Source organism: Coregonus lavaretus (assembly GCF_964263955.1).
Source record: "Coregonus lavaretus genome assembly, chromosome: 6".
Taxonomy (NCBI): domain Eukaryota; kingdom Metazoa; phylum Chordata; class Actinopteri; order Salmoniformes; family Salmonidae; genus Coregonus; species Coregonus lavaretus.
Window position 1 is genome coordinate 31085997 of NC_139993.1, and position 25915 is coordinate 31111911.

Below are 25915 nucleotides of genomic sequence, written 5' to 3' on the forward strand. Positions count from 1 at the left end.
CAGGTGTGTGTATGTGTGGGGTCTGTAAGGCACTTGTGCTGCTCCAGGTAGATGTCCCCTTCTGGTGATACCTTGTTCACCCAGTTCATTGTGTTGTTCAGATATTGAGTGGCTTTTAATAAAACTTCTTTAAAAAGTTTGTTTCTTTTATCAACCTAACCACTCCTATAAATTGTCATATGATGCAATGCATCATCATCATTATCATCGTCATCACAGTTTTTTCTTACTGAAAGTGCTCTATCTTCTTAAACTTGACTGCTGACATTACATGTTTCTTTAGGATTGTACTAATGAACAGTGGTCTAATGAACAATATACTAAAATATAGTTTTTAAGTGAACTATCCCTTTAAACATAACTGTCCTTTGACATATTTTAGTGCGTTTTCACACATAGTTCTGAGCTATAGTTCGAATCAGAGTTCGATTATTTGTTACACTGTATTTTCTTCATTTGGTCCAAGTGGTTTCATATTGCCTATCCCGGTATAGCCCTGTTTCCCCTAATCTACAACCATGTGCTCATAAATTCGCTGCTATTCACAGAATGTTCAACAGATATCAAGTTATGGTACTGTGTGCATGTCATCAAATGCTTGCACTCAAACAACCAATACTGCATGCCTCTGGTAATGTTCCTGTTTTTGGTCCGGACTGCGTTCTCACCTGCAGCGAACCACACCACGGTACGAACGGAATCTGACCGAGACCACCCTTTTTGAGCGAACCACGGTGCGCTCTTGAGTGCGCTCCCTAGGATAGTGTTCACACCAGTCCAAACGAACCGAACTAAGTGGGAAAACGCGCCAGAGTTCGGAAAAACCACTCCAAACCAATTTGGTGTGAAAGCTCGCACAAAATACAAAAATCTAATACACATGGTAAGTCCTGATTTAATTATGTGATAATACTCATCATTACAATTCCAGGAAATAGAAAATGGTATGCGATATGTTATGTAGCTAGCTAGACATTTACATTTGTATTTTTTTATTTCATAGCATCACTTACGCGTCATTTAGAGTACGCGCGTACTGACGACAAACCATCGTATCCAAGCGCTGTGCGTAATGTCCCATTGAGAAGAAGAGCAAAAGATGGCGAGCTCAAACAATCCACGTAAATTTAGCGAGAAAATCGCTTTACATAATCAGAAACAGGCGGAGGAGACTGCGGCTTTCGAAGAAGTGATGAAAGACCTAAACATTACTAGAGCTGCACGGGTAAGTGCCTGGTTTTGTTGATTAATTACTGTATGCAGCTTGGCTAGTTAGCCAGTATAACGTTAGCACGTTTTTATGAGAAGTTGTTTTTAGCCAGCTGGCAGTGGCAAGCAAAAGTGGCCGATTGACTGCCTTCGCAGTTAATGCTAAATATATTTATTCTGATAACCATCATAGATTGGGGCGTTATTTTGCAAACATTTGTAATTTTTTAAGCTATCTAGCCTGCTAGTGTAGTGAACTGTCTTTGTTTACGTTTGCTAGGTATGTTAGGCTAGCTAACTAGGCTCTATAGTTAGCAAGCACCTGCTCATGCATAGTCATATTACGTTTTACGTTTTAGTCATTATATTGCCAAGCATCATCAACATCAAAAGGTTCAGAGTATCAAGCTAGATATCGATACTATCTAGTTAGGTAGCTAGCTAGTTACCATCTACAAATTGCAATGAAAACTGAACATACTTAGCTAGAACAGTTCGACTCACTCAGTCAAACTGGTGTGTATTTGACACTGACAGAACACCGCACTAGCTAGGAGGATACAGCTAGCTAACTCCAATGTTGACAATGCAATGGAGTTATATCCACCATAGCTAGATCACAAGCCATTTTGACAAATTACCCATTAAATTGTTTTCCATGTATGTCAGGCAATGGGTTTGCATGTTTACGAAGTACCTACCCATATTTGACAGTAGCTATAAAAAAAATATCGCCTAGTTGGACCATTATTACTGTTCCAGCTGGCTGGTAGGCGTTATTATAGGTAGGTAATGTTAAGTGTAGCACAGAGCATTTTCGACCAACCTTTTAACTGGGATACTACCTCAATTCCCGACTTGGAAGACATGTCTTCTAAACTTCCATGTCTAGTTGCAGGGGGTTCGTTTGAATTTAGAAAATGCTAAGACATACATACACATTACCAGGCAAATCTTTTTTTTCTAAATTTACAATATGCTGGCATATGTAGTCGCTTGGGAAACCCAACTACCGAACCATCCAATGATGGGATTTGTAAGTAAATGATCTGGGCTCCCAAAAGGACTGATCTTTATAATACACTAAACAAAAATATAAACGCAACATTCAACAATTTCAAAGATTTTACTGAGTTACAGTTCATATAAATAAAATTGTATTTGCCACATGCGCCGAATACAACAGGTGTAGACATTACTGTGAAATGCTTACTTACAAGCCCTTAACCAACAATGCAGTTTTTAAGAAAAGAGAAAAAAAATGTAAGTTAAAAATAGTAAATTAATTAAAGAGCAGCAGTAAAATAACAGTAGGGAGGCTATATACAGGGGGTACCGGGACAGAGTCAATGTGCGGGGGCACCGGTTAGTCTAGGTAATTGAGGTAATATGTACATATGGGTAGAGTTAAAGTGACTATGCATAAATAATAAACAGAATAGCAGCAGTGTAAAAGAGGGGGGTGGGGGGGGGGGGGCAATGCAAATAGTCCGGGTAGCCATGATTAGCTATTCAGGAGTCTTATGGCTTTGGGGGATAGAAGCTGTTAAGAAGCCTTTTGGACCTAGACGTGGCGCTCCGGTACCGCTTGCCGTGCGGTAGCAGAGAGAACAGTCTATGACTAGGGTGGCTGGAGTCTTCGGTAATTTTTAGGGCCTTCCTCTGACACCGCCTGGTATAGAGGTACTGGATGGCAGGAAGCTTGGCCCCAGTGATGTACTGGGCCGTATGCACTACCCTCTGTAGTGCCTTGTGGTCGGAGGCAGAGCAGTTGTCATACCAGGCGGTGATGCAACCAGTCAGGATGCTCTCGATGGTGCAGCTGTATAACTTTTTGAGGACCCATGCAAATCTTTTCAGTCTCCTGAGGGGGAATAGGCTTTTTGTCGTGCCCTCTTCACGACTGTCTTGGTGTGTTTGGACCATGATAGTTTGTTGGTGATGTGGACATCAAGGAACTTGAAGCTCTCAACCTGTTCCACTACAGCCCCGTCGATGAGAATGGGGGTGTGCTCAGTCCTCTTTTTTTTCCTGTAGTCCACAATCATCTCATTTGTCTTGATCATGTTTAGGGAGAGGTTGTTATCCTGGCACCACACGGCCAGGTCTCTGACCTCCTGCCAATAGGCTGTCTTGTCGGTGATCAGGCCTACCACTGTTGTGTCATTGGCATACTTAATGATGGTGTTGGAGTCGTGCCTGGCCATGCAGTCATGAGTGAACAGGGAGTACAGGAGGGGACTGAGCACGCACCCCTGAGGGGCCCCCCTGTTGAGGATCAGCGTGGCAGATGTTGTTACCTACCCTTACCACCTGGGGGCGGCCCGTCAGGAAGTCCAGGACCCAGTTGCAGAGGGAGGTGCTTAGTCCCAGGGTCTTTAGCTTAGTGATGAGCTTTGAGGGCACTATGGTGTTGAACGTTGAGCTGTAGTCAATGAATAGCATTCTCACTTAGGTGTTCCTCTTGTCCAGGTGGGAAAGGGCAATGTGGAGTGCAATAGAGATTGCATCATCTGTGGATCTGTTGGGGTGGTATGCAAATTGGAGTGGGTCTAGGGTTTCTGGGATAATGGTGTTGATGTGAGCCATGACTTTCAAAGCACTTCGTGGCTACAGACGTGAGTGCTATTGGTCGGTAGTCATTTAGACCGGTTATCTTAGTGTTCTTGGGCACAGGGACTATGGTGGTCTGCTTGAAACATGTTGGTATTACAGAAAGTGCTGCATGTCATGATACTCACCTGTCTTGATCAATGAGAGAAGATTTGAAATAGACAAGATGGCGGCATACACATTTTCGGATTACTTCATGTAGCAAAACATTTATTTAATTTGATAACTGAGCATTTTCTAAATTCAAACGAATCCCCTGCAAATAGACATGGAGGTTTAGAAGACACATTGTCTTCCAAGTTGGGAATTGAGGAAGTATCAGCAATTAAAAGTTGGTCAAATTATCTGTGCTACGCTTAACATTACCTACCTAATAACGCCAATCAGCCAGCTGGAACAGTAACAGTCTGACTATGCCATATTTTTAATAGCTACTTTGACAGCACCTAATGTGTGTATGCACGCTGAGGTTTGACAGATTTGCAAGGTTTGAACTTTGAAGGCAGAGACTGATAACATGGGATCAACTATCCTATCTTGTAGACCTATCTTGCAATGCAAATAATTGACTTGTTTTGGTTGGTTACTGGCAATCATTCTTGTCAGTCTGGTTTGTATCAATGTCCATGTTAGTCTGTTTATTCATCCCCATAAAATCAGGCCTTTGTTTAATCCATCATTCATGCAATTCATTAAAGCAATTGGTGATCTTAAACATTCAGTAGTTATTGCCAGGAGTATGGTGGTGAACCTGCTAGTTATGAATATCATAAAGGAATGGTTTAGGAGTACAGAATGGATTTATGTTGTGGTTTTACAACATGGCTATTATTATTTGTTATTTTTTTTAGAAATCCAAGTATCCATCATTACACAGCGACGTCTTCTTTCCTTATGAGGTTGACACCCTCCAGCTATTAGGCGTAGGCCTACTGACTTTGTCCACACAGTGCTGACATTGCACAAACTTGATACTGCCTCGAATCAATTAAGATATAAACAGTTTACGGGCCCATATTAACCTATACAGTGAGGGAAAAAAGTATTTGACCCCCTGCTGATTTTATACGTTTGCCCACTGACAAAGACATGATCAGTCTATAATTTTAATGGTAGGTTTATTTGAACAGTGAGAGACAGAATAACAACAAAAAAATCCAGAAAAACGCATGTCAAAAATTTTATAAATTGATTTGCATTTTAATGAGGGAAATAAGTATTTGACCCCTCTGCAAAACATGACTTAGTACTTGGTGGCAAAACCCTTGTTGGCAATCACAGAGGTCAGACGTTTCTTGTAGTTGGCCACCAGGTTTGCACACATCTCAGGAGGGATTTTGTCCCACTCCTCTTTGCAGATCTTCTCCAAGTCATTAAGGTTTCGAGGCTGACGTTTGGCAACTCGAACCTTCAGCTCCCTCCACAGATTTTCTATGGGATTAAGGTCTGGAGACTGGCTAGGCCATTCCAGGACCTTAATGTGCTTCTTCTTGAGCCACCCCTTTGTTGCCTTGGTCGTGTGTTTTGGGTCATTGTCATGCTGGAATACCCATCCACGACCCATTTTCAATGCCCTGTTTGAGGGAAGGAGGTTCTCACCCAAGATTTGACGGTACATGGCCCCGTCCATCGTCCCTTTGATGCGGTGAAGTTGTCCTCTCCCCTTAGCAGAAAAACACCCCCAAAGCATAATGTTTCCACCTCCATGTTTGACGGTGAGGATGGTGTTCTTGGGGTCATAGGCAGAATTCCTCCTCCTCCAAACACGGTGAGTTGAGTTGATGCCAAAGAGCTCGATTTTGGTCTCATCTGACCACAACACTTTCACCCAGTTCTCCTCTGAATCATTCAGATGTTCATTGGCAAACTTCAGACGGGCATGTATATGTGCTTTCTTGAGCAGGGGGACCTTGCGGGCGCTGCAGGATTTCATTCCTTCACGGCGTAGTGTGTTACCAATTGTTTTCTTGGTGACTATGGTCCCAGCTGCCTTGAGATCATTGACAAGATCCTCTCGTGTAGTTCTGGGCTGATTCCTCACCGTTCTCATGATCATTGCAACTCCACGAGGTGAGATCTTGCATGGAGCCCCAGGCCGAGGGAGATTGACAGTTATTTTGTGTTTCTTCCATTTGCGAATAATCGCACCAACTGTTGTCACCTTCTCACCAAGCTGCTTGGCGATGGTCTTGTAGCCCATTCCAGACTTGTGTAGGTCTACAATCTTGTCCCTGACATCCTTGGAGAGCTCTTTGGTCTTGGCCATGGTGGAGAGTTTGGAATCTGATTGATTGATTGCTTCTGATTGATTGCTTTGATTGATTGCTCCCTTTAAGAGTGTGCTCCTAATCTCAGCTCGTTACCTGTATAAAAGACACCTGGGAGCCAGAAATCTTTCTGATTCAGAGGGGGTCAAATACTTATTTCCCTCATTAAAATGCAAATCAATTTATAACATTTTTGACATGCGTTTTTCTGGATTTTGTTGTTGTTATTCTGTCTCTCACTGTTCAAATAAACCTACCATTAAAATTATAGACTGATCATTTCTTTGTCAGTGGGCAAACGTACAAAATCAGCAGGGGATCAAATACTTTTTTCCCTCACTGTATCTTATCTCATCAGGCCTTTTAGATGTGGTCCATTCTATCTTTAGCACTGTGGAACTTTTCTATCAATATTTTGTGTGTAATCTTTCATGTATTAGTTTAATCATTCATTCATGCTTTCATGCGATTTTACTTTGCACAGTTGCAGTTACAGAAGACCCAGTATTTGCAACTAGGGCAGAATCGTGGACAGTACTATGGAGGCTCACTGCCCAATGTCAATCAGATTGGAAATAGCAACATTGACCTGCCTTTTCAGGTGAGCTCTCAGCTTCTCTATCAGTTGGTAAAACTTTGTTTTTAATTTGCGTGATACAACAATTAAATCTCACCTGAGGGAAATGTAATCTTTCAGAGCTTCCATGATAGGCTACGTTTCACCCTCGCGTTACCCTATATTGTTAACAAGAATCCAATTCAAGACACTTGAAAAAATTGTAAAACCAAGTCTCAGAAGAAAGCTCAAATTGAACATCAAACACCCTCACCCCATTTTGAAATGTTTAAAAAGATTCCCAAAAAACACAAATACAAGGAGCCTTTGTCATTGCTTTCTATATCATGGCTTTCCATTTTTTAAAACATGTTTGCTAACTTGAGCATGAGTATGAGGGCCCATAACTTGACCCATTTTGAAATGAATACATTTGCACCATATTATATCAAGACATTTTAATTCTAAATTTTTGTGTGTGTTTCAAATGCCCAATTTTTCTTGTATGGTTGATTTTGCGTATCCTGTCCAGAATTCCGCTTTGGACACCAGTCGGTCGACCAGGCATCACGGGCTGGTGGACCGTGTTTACCGCGATCGGAACCGCATAACCTCCCCCCATCGCCGGCCCATCTCTGTGGACAAACATGGCCGCCAGATATCCTTCGTCTGCACTCAGCTTATTATTTTGGAGTAGAACAGAATGGTCTTTACAAAACTTTCACTTAATTAGTACTTGTTTAAAACGGCATGTGTCATTGTCAGATCATGGTTACAGTTGGATTTTGCACTTCGGTAGATGAATACTGATAGTTAACTTGACCATTCAATTATAGGGATTTAGTTTAATCTCACCACCATTTTCGTCCTTAACTGAGATCCACATTGACAGCTGCCCCTATAGCTCAGTGTACCTCTCACCCCCACCGGATACAAGTTGGAGGAGGTAGGCCATTAATTACCTTATATTCACACAAAGAAAACTAGGGTTTGTATTTAATCTAAATTCAGGAAAAGCACAGTACATGCAATGTCCATGTAAATTGCATTTTTTCAATTAGAAATGGCATGCTCAATTTAACTGACATTTCTTTTTACCCAGAGTCTGACAAATAGCATGCCACAAATGATGTTGGGGAATAGGGGCCACATATATATTTTGTTGATCTCTCTTCGTTCTAATGCCACAGGACAAACTCCGACTCAGCCCTACACCAGAACACCATGAACCCTGTGTCCCAGGATGCGTTTGCAGGGGGATCACAAGAGCTACAGCCTAAACGAGGTAATGGAGGATCCAGTTACATGGACACGGAACAGCTTCTATTTATTCAGGCCTGATCCAATTTATTCATGCATGAATCCACATGTCCTCACGAAAGGGTAAGCCACTGTGGAATCTTCTGGATAATTTATGACATGAAGGTGTTGTGTTCCACAGTTTTTGTCCATGTTGGAGCAGCTATTCTCTTTCTGTGAAGCGATCACATTTTGATTTATGTGTTCAACCAACTACTGCTTACTGATTTGTTGTAGTATTTTGAGTTAAATTGTGCTAAACTAAGTAATTTTCTTGAAGGGAACTTATCTCCTCTGGGAATGGTCTCAATTGAAATTCCTCAAGATGACACAGGAAAATAGATCTGTAATATTGTCTTCTGAAAACTGGAAGTATCTAGCTACCTGTTATGGAGATCTAACTGGTGTTTTTACTGTACCCAAAACCATTATGCAATTTAATTTCACTACAGGAAGAATGCTACTCTGAAAATACTGCAATGTGGGTTGATTTGAATTTAGCTTAGTACCTTAAATTGTGATTTATTTTACTCTTTCACCATTTAGTGCTGCTGCTTACGGTGCCTGGGACTGAGGAGTCTGAATCAGGCGCAGACAATGATACACAGTGGGATAACAAAAAGGTAAAGGAGTTAATATGTAGCCTACTTGTATCAGTGCTTGCTCACCATTTTGGGGATTTTTTTGAATGCTGAGTGTACTTTCCCTTCAGAATGACTCATCAAGAAACAAGTCCTGCGAAGTCCCTGGGATCAAGTGAGTAATTGCTGCACATTCTATCATTCATAAATCTGAATATGGTGCTCCGGCAGGACCATACCCTGTAGAAAGGTGCTTTGTGAGAAAGATCTGTCCAGGGCATGCTTAGAATGAATTATGTTCAAAGATGACTTGGTGAAGAGAAAATGTGTCTGTGTGAGAGAGGACCTATGACACCATATAACTAGCAACTGTCATTTCCACACACACAACAACGAGAAATGTCATCATTCATAAAAACCAACAAACAACAGTCATTTTCTAATGGATTGTCTTTTGTCAAGTGCTGTTTTAGGAAATGTGTATCCCTTTTCTTTCTCCCCTCTAGTATATTTCCATCACCAGATCAGGAAGTGAACACGTCATTGATCCCGGCCACGCTGAATACGGGAGGCTCCCTGCCTGATCTGACCAACATCCAGTTCCCCCCACCGCTGCCCACTCCGCTGGACCCAGACGACACTGTGGCGTTTCCTTCCCTTAGCTCTTCCAACAGCACAGGCAACCTGACCACCAACGTCACCCACCTCGGCATCAGTGCTGCCAGCCATGGTAAGTAATCGTTGGCAAAATGAATGTGGCAAATTAAAGGTATATGATATTCGGATAAAAAATTTAACCAAGGATACTCTATGGGTTTTCATTAAAGGCACCAAGCAAATTTTGTAACAAAGTTACTTTTCTGATCCACCTTCCCGAACTCCATGCACTGATAGGTAGCAACCTTTCTCCCTTTGTTTGAGCATGGCTGTTTTTTGAGGACATAACATCCAAAAACCTGACTTTGACAATCATCTACATACCTTAGAAGAATAACCTGTTAATGTAATAACTGCATGGTGTACAATGATAATCATGTGATACAACTACATTGTCCTTACAAGGTGTTGTCATTACCCTGCCAAATCCCAATCACAAATATTGCTTCAAGTGAAGCACTGCTGAATACAAGCTGCCTACAAACACTGGAGTGCCTTGAACGTCTTGACTAGACTCAGTTTCCCTCCCCTCTGTCTCTGGAAAAGAACATGCTCAGCTGGCTGGCAGGAGTATGGATGACTCTCCTGCTCCATGTGCATCTCTAGTTAAAATTAAGAGAATATAGATTCTATACTGAACAAAAATAATACCTTTGATGGCCACTGGCACGCTGGAGAAGTGTGCTTTTCAAGAATTAATCCCGGTTTCAACTGTACTGGGCAGATGGCAGTATGGCGGTTTGCTGATGTGAACAGAGTGCCCCATGGTGGCAGTGGGGTTATGATAAAGGCAGGCATAAGCTACAGATGACGAACACAATTGCATTTTATCGATGGCAATTTGAATGCACAGAGATACTGTGACGAGATCCTGAGGCCCATTGCCGTGCCATTCAACCGCCGCCTTCACCTCCTGTTTCAGCATGATAATGCACGCCCCCATGTCGCAAGGATCTGTACACAATTCCTGGAAGCTGAAATGTCCCAGTTCTTTCATGGCCTGCATACTCACCAGACATGTCACCCATTGAGCATGTTTGGGATGCTCTGGATTGACTTGTATGACATCGTGTTCCAGTTCCCGCCAATATCCAGCAACATCACACAGCCATTGAAGAGTGAGACAACATTCCATAGGCCACAATCAACAGCCTAATCAACTCTATGCGAAGGAGATGTTATGTGCTGCACGAGGCAAATGGTCACACCAGATACTGACTGGTTTTATGATCCACGCCCCTACCTTTTTTTTAAGGTATCTGTATTCCCAGTCATTTGAAATCCATAGATTAAGGCCTAATGAATTGATTTCAATTGACTGATTTCCTTATATAAACTGTAACTCAATAAAATCTTAAATTGTTGCGTTTTATATTTTTGTTCAGTGTATTTGAGGAAGAACCATTTCAATACTGCGAAGATTTCACAGAATGATTACGCATCAAGTTACAGAAACGCCATTTGCCAAGCTTACTAAAGCTAGATGGGTGGGTACTTTATTACTTAGTGATTGGCATATGTGGATGTATGCAGACGATTGACAAAGTCAGAAACATACAGCACCATTCCCTAGAAAATCTGTTCAATGTAGTTGTGAACATGTTACATAGCATTACAGAAATGTACATTGCAGAAATGTTGCGTTGCAAAGCAATGCCCAGAACAAGTTTTGCTGTTCTTCAGAGAAGTCACTTGTGCCTGTACTGTTGTGTCTTGGCAGGGAACACCACCACCTCTCAGCCTACAATGACTATGGCAGCCCAGCGCAGGCAGCCCACCCTGATCCCCCTAACCCTCAACGCAGACCCCCAGCCACAGCAGTCCCCGCAGCAGCTCTCCCCCACGCTGTCGCCCCCTCTCAACATCCAGGTGAATAGTCCCGACGTGACCAATGCTATCCAATCCCTGGACAGCAGGGCCAAGCATTATTACATAGACAAAAACCTAAACGTCCCTTGTTGAATACAATTATATTTCAGCTTACTCTACCAATTGTCCGTGGGGTTGGCTCTTATATAGGGCACATTTTATAATAGTGCTGCAGCAAACTAAACAGCTATGTAGACAGAAATGAAATTATAACTCAACCCTAAAACTGGTGGAAGTATTTTTCTCTTACATGGCTAAATCCCTATGCGAGGTGAGCAAGCGATGCCTGCCAGATGTAGTTTGGCCTTGTTTCCTGGAATGACCCGGCTAGCAAAGATCCCTCGAGTAATTTAGTGCTTTCAATTTCTCGAAGAAGGCATTCGATCACAAACAATGCTCCGAGTGTGAGCTACTTTCAAATGAAAAACATTAATCTTCCTCCGCCCATGGCTCCAGTCTTGACTGTTACCTGTTCTGACCATGACCTGAGAAAATGTTTTATAACATACTAAGTCTTTGTGCCACTGGGCAAAAACGAGATCCTCACAAGATATTCAGCCACTCTTGTAATGCTGAGTGTACAAAACATTAAGGACACCTTCCTAATATGGAGTTGAACCTAGTGTGGCGGTCATGACATTGTCAAGGTAATAACCAAATAACCAGGATCTCTAGTGGCACAGCTAGCACTGCATCGCAGTGCTAGCTGTGCCACTAGAGATCCTGGTTCGAATCCAGGCTCTGTCGTAGCCGGCCTTGACCGGGAGACCCATGGGGCGGCGCACAATTGGCCCAGCGTCGTCTAGGGTAGGGGAGGGAATGGCCGGCAGGGATGTAGCTCAGTTGGTAGAGCATGGCGTTTGCAACGGCAGGGTTGTGGGTTCGATTCCCACGGGGGTATCAAAAATAGTATGAAAAATAAAAAATAAATGGATGCACTCACTAACTGTAAGTCGCTCTGGATAAGAGTGTCTGCTAAATGACTAAAATGTAAATGTAAACACATTTAGCATCTCCTGGCTTCCACGCATAGCCTACAAGCCACTGATGTAGACCTTTTGAACATGTACATTTTAGTCTAATAAATCCATGTAATATAGCCTACACCATCACAATAAATCCATTATTTATTTTAGACAGGTCTAAAGAAACATATGAAGAAAATGTAGTCCATTTCAGAAGAAAATAATAGCATACTCTGAGTTGTCTTTATGTTAGGCCCTGATATGGCTAGACAAGATTTGCTTAGAATTCCATGGCATTATTTTATATTATTTTATAGCATGAAGAATACAATTGAACATAGCTGAATAAAATAGAAAATATATTTTCTCCAAACGATTTGAGGGAGTGCGCGGATGCGGCTATTCTGTGTTGAGCGGTTAACAAAGAAACTCCTATATGCTTAATTTAGAGTTATTTATGTAACTTTAGTTGTGATACAAATGTTGGGCTAAATGTTTAGATTTTTAACAAAAATCTAAGGCTGCATGATTCGATTCTCTAATGATTTGAAAAAAGTCTAATGACAAGCACTTGATAATGCCTTGAATTTCCCGACTGCATCCCCTTTGTGTGGCCGTAATGCCCCCTAAAAAAATCCGTGGCCGTTGTGCCCTTGGGCTGAATATAATAAGTATAATTCCCTTCTCCCGGCTGCGTGCTGAAGCATCTCTCACTCACATGGCTCTACGTCAAGTGATAGGGTCTTTCACACAGGCTACAAGTGAAGACAGACATATCAGGGACGCAACTGCGCGCGTCCTTATACAATTCCGAGGCCCGTATTGAAGATATTGGAAGAACTGTCCACATTTACTTTTCGTCAGCCAACAAGATGAGTAGGCCTAACGAACAGCAAAAGCACTAGCCTATGTTAATCTACTATCCCCCATAGTACAAAAGCTGACCTTTTCTGTGCGATAAATAAATATTGCAAACACAGTTGTGGGATGCGAACCCAAATGAATACAACTAGCATCAAAAAACCTGTTTTAAGCAATGAGCCTGACGCAACCGATGAGAACGTTTAGCTTAAAATGTTGATACACTATTAGGCAAGTTCTTCACATTATAAGCGCAGCAATGCGCACACGGCAGTAGGCTAAAAGCGCGAATGGTCCATTAGCAGGAAAACACCATTCTCAAAAGTGACCACAAATGCGATTTATGCATGTAATGCTTTTATTATAAAGGTGCATTTTTATGGTGAAAATGATCTTCCCCAAACTTGAAACTCACGTGCTGCTTATGTATGCCAGTTAGGCTCTTACACCCGTTGTAAAGATGATTAATGTGCTTAATTTTAAGAAGTTATTTGGCCACTTTAGTTGTGATACAAACCTTATCAAAACATATAGGCCTATGGGCTGGGCTATATGAGGTGTGCGACTATGATTTGAAAAAGTCGGTCAAAAGATAGCATGCGTGTTTCTTGCCTTAAGCTGAGCATCATTCACAAGTGATACAAAATCATTCCCAAGTGATGGGCTAATATTGTCACCCATCACACTATTCTTGATTTAATCTAGTCTTTACATATACTAAATAATATGTGTGAAATTTGCTTTGATTTAGAATGGACCATTATCATGCACCTGTCTCGAAACAGGGGCAGCGGGAAAAAAATCAATGTCATCTATGCACTTAAATAGCGAATGGAGGACGCTTTTCCCGTGGTTAATTTTCATGCCAGCCAGGTAGGCTATACTCCTTTGTTGTAAAGAGAAGCAATGTGCTTAATATTAGGAAAGTTGAGAAATAAATATAGTAGGTCTAGCCTATAGAAAGCTGATGGGATCCTCCTTTCTTTAATAGAGGCCATCACTCTGTTTTCTCACGCAATTGCATAGCCTATAGAAATGTTGCCCAACATGAGCTCATGGGCTCTCGTGAAGTGTTTGATTACATTTACATTGATGTCAGAGTGATTTAGAGGGACAATGGAGTGCTGAGTACCACGCAGTCAGCAAGTTTGATAGGCTACTAATGACCATCAGCAGCACGTGGAATTTGACTGCCGTCATGACTTGTGACCGATAGTACGGTCACCGTAACAGCCCTCAGAACAGCCTTAATTCATCGGGGCATTGACTCTACAAGGTGTTGAATGCTTTCCACAGGATGCTGGCCCATGTTGACTCCAATGCTTCCCACAGTTGTGTCAAGTTGGCTGGGTGTCCTTTGGGTGGTGGACCATTATTGATAACCACAGGAAACTGTTGAGCGTGAAAAAACCCAGCAGGGTTGCAGTTCTTGACACAAACTACTACCATAACCCATTCTAAGGCACTTAAAATATTTTTCTTGCCCATTCACCCTCTGAATGACACACAGACGCAATCCATGTCTCAATTGTCCCAAGACTTTAAAACTATTATTTAACCTGTCTACTACTCTTCATCTACACTGATTGAAGTGGATTTGACAAGTGACATCAATAAGGGATCGTAGCTTTTACCTGGATTCACCTTGTCAGTGTATGTCATGGAAAGAGCAGGTTTCCTTAATGTTTTGTACACTCTGTGTATATTGGAGGAAAATGTAAGCTCAGTAAAAGGTCATTCATATTTTCTTTTTTTAAAATCTTCATCTGGGTGCTATATACTGCATGAAGATATACAGTAGGTAATGTACAGGTAACTGCCCAAATAATTGAAACACAAGTAAATGAGGGACACAAAGTATATTGAAAGCAGGTGCTTCCATACAGGTGTGGTTCCTGAGTTATTTAAGCAATTAACATCCCATCATGCTTAGGGTCATGTGTAAAAATGCTGGGAAGACCATTTATATATGGCTACCATGGCTATGCCCCCATAGGGTGATAATACCCCCATCCACAGGGCACGAGTGGTCACTGAATAGTTTGATTAGCATTCAAATTATGTTAACCATATGCCATGGCCGTCTCAGTCACCAGATTTCAACCCAATTGAACACTTATGGGAGATTCTGGAGCGGCGCCTGAGACAGCGTTTTCCACCACCATCAACAAATCAACAAATTATTGAATTTCTCGTGGAAGAATGGCGTCGCATCCCTCCAATAGAGTTCCAGACACTTGTAGGATCTATGCCAAGGTGCATTGAAGCTGTTCTGGCTTGTGGTGGCCTAATGCCCTATTAAGACACTTTATGTTGGTGTTTCCTTTATTTTGGCAGTCACTTGTATGTTAAACCAGTTAGTTTTTACTAATGCACTTTTTATTATTATTTTGAGTGACAGCCCACAGGTACAAGACAATATATGAAAATAGTAAATGCAAATATGATAATTTAATATATTAATATATCTGAATTAATGACTTTGAATTTTATAACCGTACCTGTTACCCCCGTCTGAAAAAATGACAAATGAAATACAAAGTTGGTCACAAAGCAAAAAAAGGTGTAAATGTAAACATTACTGGAGCCACCTTATCAGTTTTGGCAGCGTTATGTTTGCTAGCACAGTGTTTTCCACAAGCACATGGAGTAGCCAGCCCCTATAGAAAAAGTAGCCAGCCAGGATCCCCTGAAAAAATGGATCTCTAAAATAAATAGAACAGATGCTCAAAGAAGTTCTGGGTCCATACATGTTAAGAGAAGTGAGAGAACGGCATCAGTGAAATAATTTCTGCAAGTGTTTGCAACTCTCTTTGTGAATTACAGTATGTCATTCATTCTAAAAAATACTTGTTTAACAACTGACCCACAGATTTTCTTCTTAAAGAATCTTGTAAGAATCTGCTGACTTCCACATGCTTCAAGCTTCCTTTTAAGAGGCATTTTCTCAGCTATCTGCAATACAGGTAGGTTTGAATAATGAAGCAGGTGTTAATCATGGACTTTGCTACACAGAAAGCAGCAGTTGACTACTCCATTGTAAACACTGATTAAATCAGTAGACCTACATAGAGTGTACAAAATATTATGAACACCTGCTCTTTCCATGACAGACTGACCAGGTGAAAGCTATGATCCCTTATTGATGTCACTTATTAAATCCACTTCAATCATTGTAGATGAAGGGGAGGAGACAGGTTGAAGAAAGATTTTTAAGCCTTGAGACAAAGATTGTGTATGTGTGCCATACAGAGGGTGATTGGGCAAGACAAAATATTTAAGTGCCTTTGAACGGGGTATTGTAGTAGGTGCCAGGCGCACCGGTTTGTGTCAAGAACTGCAATGCTGCTGGGTTTTTCACGCTCAACAGTTTCCTGTGTGTCAAGAATGGTCCAACACCCAAAGGACATTCAGCCAACTTGACACATGGGCCAGCATCCCTGTGGAACGCTTTCGACACCTTGTAGAGTCAGTCCATGCCCCGGCAAATTGAGGCTGTTCTGAGGACAAAAGGGGGTGCAACTCAATATTAGGACGGTGTTCCTAATGTTTTGTACACTGTGTATAACTACATTGTATGATTTATGCATGGCAAGGATATGAGATCAACTTTATTCAGTCAGTTCGATACAATTTATAAACTAGTCAAGCTTGCTGTTCGTCAATCAAATCACAGTAAGCCTATACACCAGCACTTTGTGGCTGCATATGAAACTTGCCAAATAAAATAAAAGAATGTGCCAGAAAACAATAGGCTAAGTGGATTTTGACTCATCGTTACCACATTATATGGGACGTGCAAATTGATTCACATAGACGATGAAGGAGCATCATGCTTTCTCCCTCCGTGTAAAGAAATCTGACTGCAACCACAGTGTACACAACACACACACACAGGTACCGGGAGAGGGCATACTTATTTCTGACTTGCAAATTATACAAAAAAAGTAGCATTGTTTAATTTAAAGCTGCAATATGCCACTTATTTTGGGCGACCTGACCAAATTCACATAGAAATGTAAGTTATAGAACTGTCATTTTCATTGAAAGCAAGTCTAAGAAGTGGTAGATCTTTATGTGTGCTATTTCTATGCGTCCTGTTCTTAAGTTTAGTTTTTGCTTCTTTTACTTTCGGTTTTGTACACCAGCGTCAAACAGCTGAAAAATATAATATTTTTTGTTATGGAAAATATATTTCACAATGGTTTAGATGGTACAATGATTCGCTACACTATACTTGCTTGTTTTCTCACATATAAACTGAAATTAGGCGAACTATTAGAAATTTAGCAACCAGGATAGGATTTCTGCATAGTGCACCTTTAAGTGGAAAAAGTACCCGGCTTGAAAATGTGTGTGTAACCAGCTGTATAGCCGACAGCCAGCGCTAGTGGAAAACACTGCTAACAAAGAGCTGTGCGTTAGCTAACTAACTCTAAGTTAATTGTTTCACCTCACAGTTAGCCAAGTTAGTTAGCTTGCTTACTAAAATGAATTGCATTTTAATTTTACCAACCGCTCATACACTATTTTGCTAGCTACTGTAACCCTGTCCTAACACTGTCGGATACCTTGTTTTCATTGTTTCACCCCAAAATCTTGCAGTTTTTAGCCTTTTTTTTTTTTTTAATCATTACCAGGCGGTGGCGATGGAGGCCTTTACTCTGGAGCAACAGCTATCCCAGTATGCTTTCTTTAGCCAGCTGACAGCGCAGGCCCAGGCCCAAGTGCTCAATGACCTGCAGCAGCAGGCCCTGCCCCAGGGCATCAGGCTGATCACCCTGGCCACCAACACTGCCCCCACAGCCACCCAGTCCTCCCAGGACAGCCAGATCCAGACGCCCGCAAGCGTCAACATCAACTCGGTGAGTCGCACACTGTAGAAAGATGACACAGACAAGGGGAGGAAAGTGTGAGCTGACAAGTTCCAAGAAAAATACTGTGTTGTAGTCCTTGTTTCGATAAATGTTCTAAAGACTTACCATGGGCATTTTGTGCCTGCTATGGTGCTCTACACTTCTGTACTGCTCTTCATCGTCAAATGTTTTTGTTTGTGACATTGGACCAAACTCATTAGTGTTAAGATTGTTTCCAAGCGTAAGTGGATTAGCCTTTCGACAAGATGATAGGTGACATTATTACCAGCAATAATTCTCAGGGTTTTTGTGACAGCTGTCAGGAAATTATTTCATTCAGAACAATTGTCTTGGTCACTGTGGTTTATTTCATTTCATTATTTCTGAAAAGAATCTAATTAGATTAGCTGGATATCACTCGCTAGCTTTCTATAGCTGCTCACCATACATTTGTTTTATTTTGGAGGACAACAGGTAGAGGAATGACTTAAGATCTGTGAAGTCTCTTTACACAAGTTTCTTCTGTTGAATTGAGTTTCCTGCTTGTCAGTACCTTGACTGTTGATAATTTGACTTCCTTACTCATACACAGTGAAATTCTAGCTCCTACAAAGTTTGGTTCACTTCAGCAATGGCTGATTTGCGTTTAGTTTTTGTGTCTTTTCATTGGGAGTGAACTGGTCTGTGGATAGATGGTGTAGTTGCTTAAGACAGAGCCCACCTCAGACTGTCCTTGGGACCTTCTCTGAGTGATCTGTGGCTAGTGTTTAGAAATTCTGCACCGGTTAACACTCTTCCCTCCAACAGTACCGCAATCAGACAGGCTCTCCGGCCAATCAGTCTCCAACCTCCCCAGTCTCCAATCAAGGCTTCTCCCCTGGCGGCTCGCCTCAAGTAAGGGCGAAACCACCAAGCTGCCTTGTTGGGGGAGGGTTTTTTGCCTGGAATTGGCTGTAATTGGTCCAGCTGCTACTCATCCCAGCCTCTCGCTACCATCCATGGTGTCAGCAATCCCACCCCCATTTCCTCTCCTCCAGACCACTGCTCGATGTCTGCTTATCATATTGGCTCAGGTCTTTGAGTGTTTTTGCATATCAGCTTTTTGTGCTTTTGCTTGAACCAAATATACACTACATGGCCAAAGTATGTGGACACCTCTTCAAATTAGTGGATTCGGCTATTTCGGCCATATCCGTTGCTGACAAGTTTATAATATTGAGCACACAGCCATGCAATCTCCATAGACAAACAGAATGGCCTTACTGAAGAGCTCAGTGACTTTCAACGTGGCACCGTCATAGGATGCCACCTTTCCAACAAGTCAGTTCGTCATATTTTTGCCCTAATAGAGCTGCCCCGGTCAACTGTAAGTGCTGTTATTGTGAAGTGGAAACATCTAGGAGCAACAACTGCTCAGCCGTGAAGTGGTAGGCCACACTAGCTCACAGGACGGGAACGCCAAGTGCTGAAGCACGTAGCGCGTAAAAAATCATCTGTCCTCGGTTGCAACACTTACTACCGAGTTCCAAACTGCCTCTGGAAGCAACGTCAGCACAATAACTGTTCGTCGGGAGCTTCATGAAATGGGTTTCCATGGCTGAGCAGCCGCAATGCCAAGCGTCGGCTGGGGTGGCATAAAGCTCGCCGCCATTGGACTCTGGAGCAGTGGAAACGCGTTCTCGCGAGTGATAATTCATGCTTTACCATCTGGCAATCCGACGGATGAATCTGGGTTTGGCGGATGCCAGGAGAACACTACCTGCTCGAATGCATAGTGCCAACTGTAAAGTTTGGCGGAGGAGGAATAATGGTTTGGGGCTGTTTTTTTATTGTTTGGGCTAGGCTCCTTAGTTCCAGTGAAGGGAAATCTTAACGCTACAGCATACAATGACATTCTAGACGATTCTGTGCTTCCAACTTTGTGGCAACAATTTGAGGAAGGCCCTTTCTTGTTTCAGCATGACAATGCCCCAGTGCACAAAGCGAGGTCCATACAGAAATGGTTTGTCGAGATCGGTGTGGAAGAACTTGACTGGCCTGCACAGAGCCCTGACCTCAATCCCATCGAACACCTTTGGGATGAATTGGAACGCCGACTGCGAGCCAGGCCTAATCGCCCAACATCAGTGCCCGACCTCACTAATGCTCTTGTGGGTGAATGGAAGCAAGTCCCCGCAGCAATGTTCCAACATCTAGTGGAAAGCCTTCCCAGAAGAGTGGAGGCTGTTATAGCAGGAAAGGGGGGGACCAACTCCATATTAATGCCCATGATTTTGGAATGAGATGTTCGACGAACAGGTGTCCACATACTGTTATCCATGTAGTGTATGTCCTGTGAATATGCAGCACCTACCTGGAACCTTAATTATCATTATTTTTAGTTTTGGATATGCCAACTCATTTGTAGCAGCTTTGGTTGTCTCCTGTTGGTATACAGTGGTTTATTTATTAATTTTTGGGGAAATATCCTGTTAACAATGCTAAGTGTCAGGTGTGAGAAAGGGGTTTAACTCTTTCTATACTGAACAAAAATATAAATGCAACATGTAACGTGTTGGTCCCATGTTTTATGTGCTGAAATAAAATATGCCAAAAATGTTCCATATGCACAAAAAGCTTATTTCTCTCAAATTTTGTGCACAAATTTGTTTACATCCCTGTTAGTGAGCATTTCTCCTTTGCCAAGATAATCCATCCACCTGACAGGTGTGGCATATCAAGAAGCTGATTAAACAGCATGATCATTTCACAGGTGCACCTTATGCTGGGGAAAATAAAAGGCAGATCTAAAGATTTGCAGTTGTGACACAACACAATGCCACAGATGTCTCAAGTTTTGAGGGAGTGTGCAATTGGCATGCTGACTGCAGGAATGTCCACTAGAGCTGTTGCCAGAGAATTGAATGTTCATTTCTCTACCATAAGCCGCCTCCAATGTCGTTTTAGAGAATTTGGCAGTACGTTCAACGTGCCTCACAACCGCAGACCACGTGTAACTACGTTAGCCCAGGACCTCCACATCCGGCTTCTTCACCTCCGGACAGCTGATAAAACTGAGGAGTATTTCTGTCTGTAATAAAGCCCTTTTGTGGAGAGTAACTCATTCTGATTGCCTCAGTCCACCCATGGCTGCGCCCCTGCCCAGTCATGTGAAATCCATTATATTAGGGCATTATTTATTTATTTCAATTGACTGATTTCCTTATGAACTGTAACTCAGTAAAATAGTTAATTGTTGCATATTGCGTTTATATTTTTATTCAGTATAGTTCTGTTTGTTGCTGTTCCTGTGAAAGTGTCTGATCCCATCAAAACCTAGCCTACCTTTACATATACAGTATTACAGCTGGCTACAGTAATGTGATCTTCCATGGGAAAGTAGCTGTATATACGGTATATGCTTCATGTTCCACTTACTTATTGTGCTGTTTTTTTTATTTCTGAATTCCAAAGTTGGGTTTGTTATATTGCCAAACTTTGGCAAGTAATTATAATAATATAATATGCCATTTAGCAGACGCTTTTATCCAAAGCGACTTAGTCATGTGTGCATAAATTTTTACGTATGGGTGGTCCCGGGGATCGAACCCACTACCCTGGCGTTACAAGCGCCATGCTCTACCAATTGAGCTACAAAGGACCACATTATGCTTAAAAGGTGGATACGTCACAACGTTTGTCAAATGTAAGTATTACTGGGACATGTCAGTTTTGAAGGCATGAAACCATGTTACAGTTGCTAGCAGAGAGAAGCTGCAGAAGCTAATTAACTTCACCCCAAAGTTAGCTAGCTAGCAAAAGTCACGCATTTATTTACGGTCAGTTCGCTAATAGCTACCGCTCCAGCACTGTTTTGCTAGCTCATCCCTCTAAAAATGACAAGATGGCTCATTCTGGAGATCTATTGTGATATCCTCTTGATTTTCATGATATTTGTTCAGCTGTATCAAATCTTACTGCTGAAACATTTATGTGGATGTGGCTCTTTATGAATCATGCATTCTATGGTTAATTTTTAAAACATGGGCTGAATAGGCATGATAAAGTGTTATCAGATGCTAGTGTTTGTGCAGTCATGAACAGCCATTTGCTAACGGTGCTTGAATTTACTGGCTTGTAGATTGCCTCATGCTTGTGCTTTTTGTGACGTTTCATAACTGTACTGTTCCCTTATCCCTCAGATACCCAAGAAAAAGGCTGTACTGATTAGCTGTAGGCCTATTAGTTTCCATAACCCATTTTTTTCTCCACTCTAATCAGTGGTCAAATGTCTCTTTCAGCACATTCCAGTGGTGGGCAGTATATTTGGGGATTCGTTCTACGATCAGCAGCTAGCATCTCGGCAGACCAATGCTCTCTCCCACCAGGTGATTTAACCCACACCAAACTAGGACAGGAATTTCACTGGCTCTATTTTCACTGCAACTCTTTCCCCCCCTGAATGTATCCATATTAGAAATTGTGCCTGATCTCTCTATTCTATTACCTAACTTGACTTATTAAACATGTATTTTTCACTTTCACTTGCCTAGCTCGAGCAGTTCAATATGATTGAGAACCCCATCAGCTCCAATAGCCTATACAGCCAGTGCTCTACCCTCAACTACACACAAGCAGCCATGATGGGCCTTACAGGGAGCAGCCTGCACGACTCCCAGCAGTTGGGTTACAGTAGCCATGGCAACATCCCTAACATCATCCTCACAGGTACTGAGCAGCTGCTGAGCCAATTAGCGAGCCTGTCATGTAATTCAACTTATTCTGGCACTGTACACACCTAATCAAGTAAATCATTCCTCTTGGCTTGATTAGAGTACATTTTTTTTATGAAGGTTGGCCAGTATGAGGAAAACGTATTTTGTTTTTCTCTTGTTATAGGTTATTTGAATGAAGAATGTTACTTAAATAATATTGGTAGTTATCTAACAGCTGCTTTGATTTACAAATGTCAAATGTTTCCCCAAATGTTGAATTTTAGTCACAGGTGAGTCTCCACCCAGCCTCTCTAAGGAGTTAACCAACTCACTGGCTGGTGTTGGAGATGTCAGCTTTGACGCGGACTCTCCGTTCCCATTGGACGAGCTGAAGATCGACCCTCTCACCCTGGACGGACTGCACATGCTCAATGACCCCGACATGGTTCTGGCTGACCCTGCCACTGAGGACACGTTCAGGATGGACAGGCTGTAATGCAGAATGCTGGCTGTGGCCAACAAAAAAATTACCCTGGGAAGAAAGGGAAACGAGGCATGGTGGGGGTGAATCATCTCCCCAGTTTCATGGCCGTTCAGCTATCTGATCTCACCCTCAAGTCCTTTGAAATTATATGCCATCAAAAACCATTGCAGAGAAGAACATGCAATGACTTGTTGGGTTTGGGAAGGGCATAGCTGTCATTTCCAATGAGATTGTTAGTTGGTCAGAGCTTTGCTAGCCTGCTGCGTTATTTATATATGTGTGTGTGTGTGTGTGTGTGTGTGTGTGTGTGTGTGTGTATATCTCATTACTTACCATATATCCCACCGTGTCACAGTTGAACAGATTTTATCTCCTTTTTATTTTATTACATTTTTTCATTATTTATTTTTTTACAACTCTACATTTTGCGATTTCAAAAGCAAAAAGCCACTAGGAAGATGAGCTGCACCATACGTATCATGAATACTGTGTACAATATTATGTGCAAAATACCACATCCAAGTTATTTCTACCCTATAATTGAAATTGATTATCTTTCCCTACCCACCATAACAGCTTTATACTTCACACTCAAAGCTTTATTTTTATTGACAACCAAATGTTAATGTTAGTATGTTGGATTGTTATATATTTAAATGTTTATTTATTGAAATATTTATTAATTTAGTTGAATGTCTTTTTTATTATGTTGCATTTCAAAATGTGTTTGAGTTCGATGCCAAAATTGCTCTGCTGTGGTCATATTGTACATACTGCACTGATGTTATTTATGTGTATTTATTCATTTCTAACCTACATACTGTATTTATTAAGCTACTCTGTTAACTTAAGGAGTACAAATCCTCCCCATATTTGCTCATAAGCTCTAACGGGTGCCAGTTGCTACGACATCTCGCTAGATAGAATTAGCTTCGGCCTCTTAAAATATAGTATAGGGTCTGCAAGTGTTCACCCATGTTTTTATCACTTACATGGGCCAGAAATCTTTGGGTTTTGTCTTGTGCCAACTCGGTTGTTTTAAGTTTGTTATAATTAATGAGAAACATGTACAACAGATGCTTGCATTTTAGCAGCTGATAAGGTTAAGCAAATGTGACAATGAAAACACTGTAAAGGCAAATTCCCAAAACAAGATGGCCATATTTCTCCTTTGCTTGTTGAAAATGGATATCCAGATTGAATGCCTCCTGAAAATCTGAAGGATACAATGTCCTCAGAAACCTATTGAACTTGTCACTGTGAGATCACCTGATTTTGCCTTACATATTGAGTATTATACTGTTTTTAAGTCTTAACTAATGTGACAATGTATTTTCTTAACTTCTCGTAATATTTTCTTGTATTTGAGAGGACTTTTAACTCCTAGTCAGTGACTATATTTGTTATGTAGTGTAAAGTTCGACAAATAACTGTACTGTATTTTTTTACTGGTACACTTTCTAGCCAAATTCTTGATGATTTTGTAAAAAAAAGCAAATATTGGGTTCAGATTTGTGATGGAGAGTGCAAATATGGGTAGGGTTTCTGCTTCTTAAAGGGAAACTGACAAAAACGCACAAAATGATTTTGTGCTCCTTACCCCAGATTTTGGTAGAAAATTGTATGGAACAATTACAATATGACTTATATATTATATTTGGTTATTCCCTCTAGATTATGGCTGGTAGAAAACAAGCTGAACATTACATTTTATGCACACAGCGAAATTGGTCCCAAAATACATGTAGAACTTCACAAAAGTGGTTAAAATTGATGAAGAGATTTTGTCCATACACCAATTTGCCTTTTAATTTTACTCTATCTTTCCCTCCGATTCATATTCTAACATTTTTGTTTAAAAAACGAATATAGTGGTTGGAGGTAAGTGACTAGATTGCAACTTGGCTAAATTGGACGTTCTATGGGCTGAGATCGTTTTCATACTCAAGGCATCGTGTCAACTATATTATTTGTTTGGTGAAGAACACAATATCAAGCTTTTATTTTTCAGTTCACCTTTAAAATGTTGATAGCTGTGTAGGATCATGTTTCTATTGTACAATGTATTGTGTGTGTATATACAGAAAACATACATATGTTAATTTACTTCCCTAAATTCCAAAGTGGGAGGAGGCATATTGCCCCAAATATAATGTACATATAAAAAAAAAAGGAAGTAAAAAGGAATCAGTTGGATTACTTCATACCTCAAAGAACTATTGTTTTTGCAGACACGATTTTAAATGTTCATGTTCATTTAATTTTTCGTTGCCTATTGACTTGTTTATTAATCAGAGTCTATGTTTTGCATCAATAAGATTTGTGATTCCTATGCAAATCATAACGAAAGATCAGACCATTGCATCAGAATAGAATATAGATATAGATGATATACTGTGTGTGTGTGTGTGTGTGTGTGTGTGTGTGTGTATATATATGTGTATATATAGATATATATATACACACACACACACACACACACACAGTGGCTTGCGAAAGTATTCACCCCCCTTGGCATTTTTCCTATTTTGTTGCCTTACATACACATACATTGGCATTTTGGGGGGGGGTTGTATCATTTGACATGCCTACCACTTTGAAGATGCAAAATATTTCTTCTTGTGAAACAAACAAGAAATAAGACAAAAAAACAGAACTTGTGTGTGCGTAACTATTCCCCCCCAAAGTCAATACTTTGTAGAGCCACCTTTTGCAGCAATTTCAGCTGCAAGTCTCTTGGGGTATGTCTCTATAAGCTTGGCACATCTAGCCACTGGGATTTTTGCTCATTCTTCAAGGCAAAACTGCTCTTGCTCCTTCAAGTTGGATGGGTTCCGCTGGTGTACAGCAGTCATACCACCGATTCTCAATTGGATTGAGGTCTGGGCTTTGACTAGGCCATTCCAAGACATTTAAATGTTTCAACTTAAACCACTCGAGTGTTGCTTTAGCAGTATGCTTAGGGTCATTGTCCTGTTGGACGGTGAACCTCCGTCCCGGTCTC

The 25915-nt window shown here is 41.3% G+C and overlaps 1 protein-coding gene across 1 annotated transcript; it reads left to right on the forward strand.

Annotated features, from left to right (window-relative positions):
* Window positions 1-1088: 1088 nt before the first annotated feature.
* LOC311131318 (CREB-regulated transcription coactivator 1-like) lies at window positions 1089-25582 on the forward strand. Its single transcript, XM_084164224.1, has 14 exons — window positions 1089-1225; window positions 6574-6690; window positions 7178-7303; window positions 7530-7591; window positions 7836-7930; window positions 8491-8567; window positions 8657-8700; window positions 9032-9255; window positions 10903-11051; window positions 17518-17742; window positions 18541-18627; window positions 22014-22100; window positions 22266-22440; window positions 22712-25582. Exons 1-14 carry the CDS (start codon window positions 1100-1102, stop codon window positions 22921-22923), a joined length of 1806 nt encoding a protein of 601 aa, XP_084020350.1. The 5' UTR covers window positions 1089-1099; the 3' UTR covers window positions 22924-25582.
* The last annotated feature ends 333 nt before the right edge of the window (window positions 25583-25915 follow it).

What these genes read in the sequence shown, in the direction of transcription:
- LOC311131318 (XM_084164224.1), top strand. Translation starts at nt 1,100, where the DNA reads ATGGCGAGCTCAAACAATCCACGTAAATTTAGCGAGAAAATCGCTTTA. An exon ending in ACATTACTAGAGCTGCACGG is followed by an intron (nt 1,226 to 6,573) that starts GTAAGTGCCTGG and finishes TACTTTGCACAG; the next exon opens with TTGCAGTTACAGAAGACCCA. An exon ending in CAAGCGTCAACATCAACTCG is followed by an intron (nt 17,743 to 18,540) that starts GTGAGTCGCACA and finishes TCCCTCCAACAG; the next exon opens with TACCGCAATCAGACAGGCTC.